The following is a 4,999-nucleotide window of genomic DNA, read 5'->3' on the forward strand; positions in this document are numbered from 1 at the left end:
CTGATATTCAAATTTCGCTTTCTGTGTCAAAACTACTCGAATTTCCTCACTCACGTTGTTACGACTAAATCGACTTTTCAATTCTCTATCCAACGTTGCCAAAACGAATTCTGTGGCTCGAATGGTTCTTGAGAAACTTCGAATAAAGGCCATTTAGTTATCTCTGGAATGATGCAAAAACGAGCGTTGTTGCTCATTTTGCTTCCGAGAAACATGCAAAACGGGACGGAAAACATGAAATTTCGCAATAATCTTACGCCACTCTTGCACAAAATGACGATCATTTTTCTAATTTCATAGATAACAGAAGACTTAATTGAAGAAAGCCGTTTGTGAGATGGATGCACAAATCCTTCCTTGGCATACAGGGTGCCACATTTCTCTTCACTTTCTTCATCAGAATTCTGCTGGTTCATCGATTGCTTATTGATTAGTGATTCACATTTTTCTTCCCTCATATTATTTGCATTCAGAGCATCGAAAACACCTCAGACTTGTTACACAATCGATTTCTGTTCAGCAATTTTTTGTGCTCCCATCTAGCACATATTGAGATGCTGTGAAGCAACAGCGACTTAAGCAAGAAAGCAATTAGACCTAGACCTACCCCATTGATCTCGTTATCTTTATCGGGCAAGAAGTGGAATGTGAAGGTGTCGTTGAAAAAAGTCATTGGCACTCTTATGGGCCAATCAAGAGGCGCGCGATCTCTGCAGGCTACTTCGATTCTTCAGGCAGGCGATTCTTCCAAAGAAGAATCCGAAAATTGCAACCAAATGTTACTGGGAAGAACACATAGAGAGCGACGCTTGCACTGAGAGTGGCATGCTTACAGCGAAAAGAACCAATGGAAGAATGAATGAAAACTCATGAAGAACTATTAGTGTTTGAATTAAAAATTCGCTTTCTTCTGAACGATATTGAAGACTTTGATACAAGAATTTCGAAAAGTGTATGATCTAACAATCGCCCTTGACATTATGCCACTAGTTTTCTAAACCCAAGCACGACCGCAAATAAATTCCTCAAACATTTCAGATGAAGATTTACGACTCTGGCTTGTGTGTGTTTGGTTACAAATTCAGTCAAACTACCAATAGTGAATGATGACTTCAGTGTCGTAACAATAACAATTTGCCAATTACGCAAAGCCAACGCGAATTATGATTGAGTGTCGATCAATATTGCTACGGCCCTGAACAGAGAAATTTGTTTGTTCAACACAAAATGTACAGGAGGGGTCGCATTGACGCATTTTCCCATATAAATAACTGGCGACTTTGTTCGGAAGTCATCAGTGTCTGCGACGAAAATGGTGAAATTCGCGATTATTGCTTTTTTGGGGTTAGTTGCGGTCGGCCAGTGCGCTCCTGCCGAAACGGAGCCAGTGCCGATTGTTGCGCAGGACAGCGACATCCAACCGGACGGTGCCTTTAAGTGGTCCTTCGAAACCGGAGATGGTGCCAAACAGGAACAAACTGGTGTACCTAAACAGGTTCGAACTTCTCGGTTTTATGGCTTCTAAATTGCTTTTCAATCGCTTTGAAAATGTCAACGGAAGGTCAACTGGCGAATCGTAGATCATTGCATAATTCGCGAATATGCAGGAATTTCGCTTTTTCGAAAATTGTTAGAAATAGAGTTCGGAACAGTCCAAAGCTCTGTTTTTGTTTAATCGATGCCGATATATATATACAGACGCCGTTATGCTTGGTTGGTATGACACTTTGTTGATATGAGCTGCTACGTCATAATCGCGATAGGCAACCGACGATACGGACTCGGCGTTTTTGGCGGAAAATATCTGGATTGAATTTAAATTCGCTTTAAAATTATTATGGGGACTTTTTTGCCAAAAAAATTACATCAGTGCAACGTTTGCCATAACTACTTTCTATATATCAACATTAAAAAAAAGGAAAACACCCAATTCTGTCTCCGAATGCCACTGCCAGGCTCCTCACCTGACCGAGTTTTAATTCAAAATATCTCCCAAGCCAGGCCAGGTAGAAGGATGCGAGAAACATCACTGGAAAGAGTGAAGATTTGTCTACAAGGGAGAAGCACTTTTTACTGTTTTGTCTTCAACATTATTTTTTACGGCTCGCTTTAGTTGCGACCACCCGTGTCCGAGTGGTAGTACTTGGCAGGGGCATTTTAATTAATTAATGTTTTTCCTCTAAAGCAGGCCAGAAGGAAAGTAGCTGTTAGCAGGGCTGGAAAGAGCGTACTTTTGTCTTTGAAAGTGGAAATATTTGCGGGTTTAGCACTTGGAACTAATTTTTAGCTTTTTTTTTGCTTGCGACTGCAGCTGTGCACCTGAGTGAATTTGATTAATTAATTTCTCCTGAACTGGATAAATCCAAGGCCACTGAAAAGAGCACATTTTGTCCCATTCGAGCTCTAAATATCGGTTTCGTACTGCTTTGCAGTATTTTTTTACAAAAAGTTCCGACTCCAAATGCAATGGTGTTTGTGAATGACGCCACTTAGCAAACTGATTTTTGTGTTTGAATTTCTCCAAAATCAGGCCAGATAGAACGGTACTGTTGGCACCGCTGGAAAAGCCCATTTTTCTCTCTGAATCCAGAAAATTTTAGTGCATTACCAATAACATTAAATTTTTGGCAATTTTCTTCACTTCTGAGTGCAGGCGTGCGTCTGAATGAAGCGACGTCAGACAGAATTTTAACTATTTTCTCCTCAACTGATCCAGTTCAAGAAGCGCCTGGTACGCCCCTGAAAAGAGGAAACTTTTTCCCATGCAAGCTTAAAATTTAGTTTTTGTAGTGGTTTTTTCATTTTCGTGGCTGAAAGTTTCTTTTGCTTGCTTTATCCACATGAGGAGTGGAACTTAGAAACAATTATTCGCGCTTTTAGATTTCCTGCAGTCGCACACGCTTCCTGTTGATGCCGATAATTTTTCCAAAAGTCTGAGGATTGGGGAAAAGATGTTTAGTATACAGCAACAGAGTTTAATATTATTGAAAAAACAATGTATTTTGTTAGGGCCCGATATGCTGGAGTGCGATGTGCGAAAGTCAGTTGAGAGTGCGCAGGATGGCAATTTTTCCAATTTTCGATAGGTACGTGTGTTTGTGTTTCTAGCCAGAAATTCCGTATTTTTTCAATATTTAATCCCAGATTTTTGAATTTAAATCAACTCTTTGCAGCCAAACCTGAGAGCGAATTTCGGGCATTTGCGATCACGCGATTTAAACCTCTTATAAAACCCATGCATTTCCGCGTTGGTACCACTTTGAACCAAGGGCGGATCCAGGGGGGGGGTCATGGGGGTCGTGACCCCCCCCCCAATCAATTCTCTATCCAACGATGCCAAAACTAATTTTCTGGCTCGAATGGTTCTTGAGAAACTTCGAAAAAAGCAGCGTCATGTTCAAGTGGATTTTGCAACTGAAAAAAAACCACGCGAATCTGAAACTTCTTGAATTCAAGCCTTTTTTGAGAAAACTGCCAAAATTTTCCCATTTATGGTTCACTTTCTAAAAAGGCCATTTATTTCTGTCTAGAATGATGTACACATGAGCGTTCTTGCTCATTTTGCCTCCGAGATATGAGCAAAAAGGAGACGGAAAACTCGAAATTTAACTTTGTCATACAAACTTCTCATATCGTCTCAACTCCAAATCGTCGTTTTTGTTGGATTTTAGGAAGTTTTCTGCAAATTTGTCTTTCAGCTGGTTTTCCTTCGGAAATTTAACTTTGTCATACAAACTTGGTCTAAACATCACAAACGTGTTTTTCTCGCTAACTGCAAAGTTGGCCAAGCGTCACAATCGTGTTTTTCTCGCTAAGTAAACGTGCTAAGTATCGTCTCAACTCCAAATCGTCGTTTTTGTTGGAATTTAGAAAGTTTTCTGCAAATTTATTTTTCTGCTGGTTTCTCTTCGGAAATCTAACTTTGTCATAGAAACTTGGTCTAAACATCACAAACCTGTTTTTCTCGCTAACTAAACGCGCTAAGTATCTTTTCAGCTCCGAATCGTCGTTTTCGTTGGATTTTAGGAAGTTTTCTGCAAATTTGTTTTTCAGCTGGTTTCGCTTCGGAAATCTAACTTTGGAAAGCAAACTTGTTCTAAAAATCACAAACGTGTTTTTCTCGCTAACTACAAAGTTGGTCCATACATCACAATCGTGTTTCTCTCGCTAACTAAAAATTTTAGCGAATGGTTCTTGAGAAACTATGAAAAAAGCCATTCTTGGACTGTATTTTTGCTACATAACCCCCTATGACTTTAAAGCTGGATCCGCCCCTGCTTTGAACTTTGTCAGTTATTCCTGGCTTCCAGTTGCTTCTTGAAGCTAATTCAATCCGATTCACAAAGAGGTTTTTGTGCTTCAGATTGACCAAGAAACGCCAGTCGTCCTCCAGGGTTCAGCTTCGTGGACAGACAGCGAGGGGAACCCGCACCAACTGAGCTACGTGGCTGATGAGAACGGGTACCAGCCCCAAAGCGACGACATTCCTCAGGCTCCAGAAATTCCTGCTGCCATCGCCCGCGCGCTGGAATACATTGCAGCCCATCCCCAGCCGGATAGCGAAAAGCAGCAGGCGTAACATCAGAAGATCTCAGAAGCATCTTTAGGTGCCCAGTTGGGGCGTTAAGTGCTGGTTCTCAGGAAGCCCGTTCCTGTACTTATTGTACTCGTTTTCTATGTTTTTTTTTAGTGTTTGTAATGTAATAAATTGAGCAATAACAGCAAAGCTGTGACTGCTAAATTAGCTGTAGGTTTTGTTACTGTCGCGGAAGAGAAGTCTGTAGACCTTGTCACCAAGCCTTTTTGGGGAGGCTTTCGCTTATTTTTTGTCCGATTGGCAATATAAAAACATTTGGCCTTTGGAAGACATTGCAATTCTCCTCTAGGGCCTCTTTCTCCCGGATCAAGGCGCACTTGCTCTCTCTTAGAAGCCTCTCCTCTTTGATGACCAAATCTAAACAAAGCCGTGATTCAATGGCACTTTATTCAATTGCACGGT

At 41.0% G+C, this 4,999-nt stretch overlaps 2 protein-coding genes across 2 annotated transcripts in view; both read left to right on the forward strand.

Moving 5' to 3' along the window:
- LOC109542730 (guanylate cyclase 2D) overlaps positions 1 to 4,999 on the forward strand; it is a gene marked incomplete at its 3' end in the record, with an annotated part of 99,595 nt that overhangs the window by 65,089 nt on the left and 29,507 nt on the right.
- LOC125502931 (larval cuticle protein 1-like) lies at positions 1,268 to 4,575 on the forward strand (the record flags this gene model as incomplete). The annotated part of the gene is given in 2 exon segments (XM_048662443.1): positions 1,268 to 1,495; positions 4,364 to 4,575. Coding segments are annotated over 2 exon segments (395 nt in total), but the record flags the coding sequence as incomplete, so codon positions are not given.

Source organism: Dendroctonus ponderosae, unplaced genomic scaffold (assembly GCF_020466585.1).
Source record: "Dendroctonus ponderosae isolate FM_Combo_2020 unplaced genomic scaffold, Dpon_F_20191213v2 Dpon_F_20191213_11, whole genome shotgun sequence".
In the NCBI taxonomy this organism is placed as follows: Eukaryota; Metazoa; Arthropoda; class Insecta; order Coleoptera; family Curculionidae; genus Dendroctonus; species Dendroctonus ponderosae.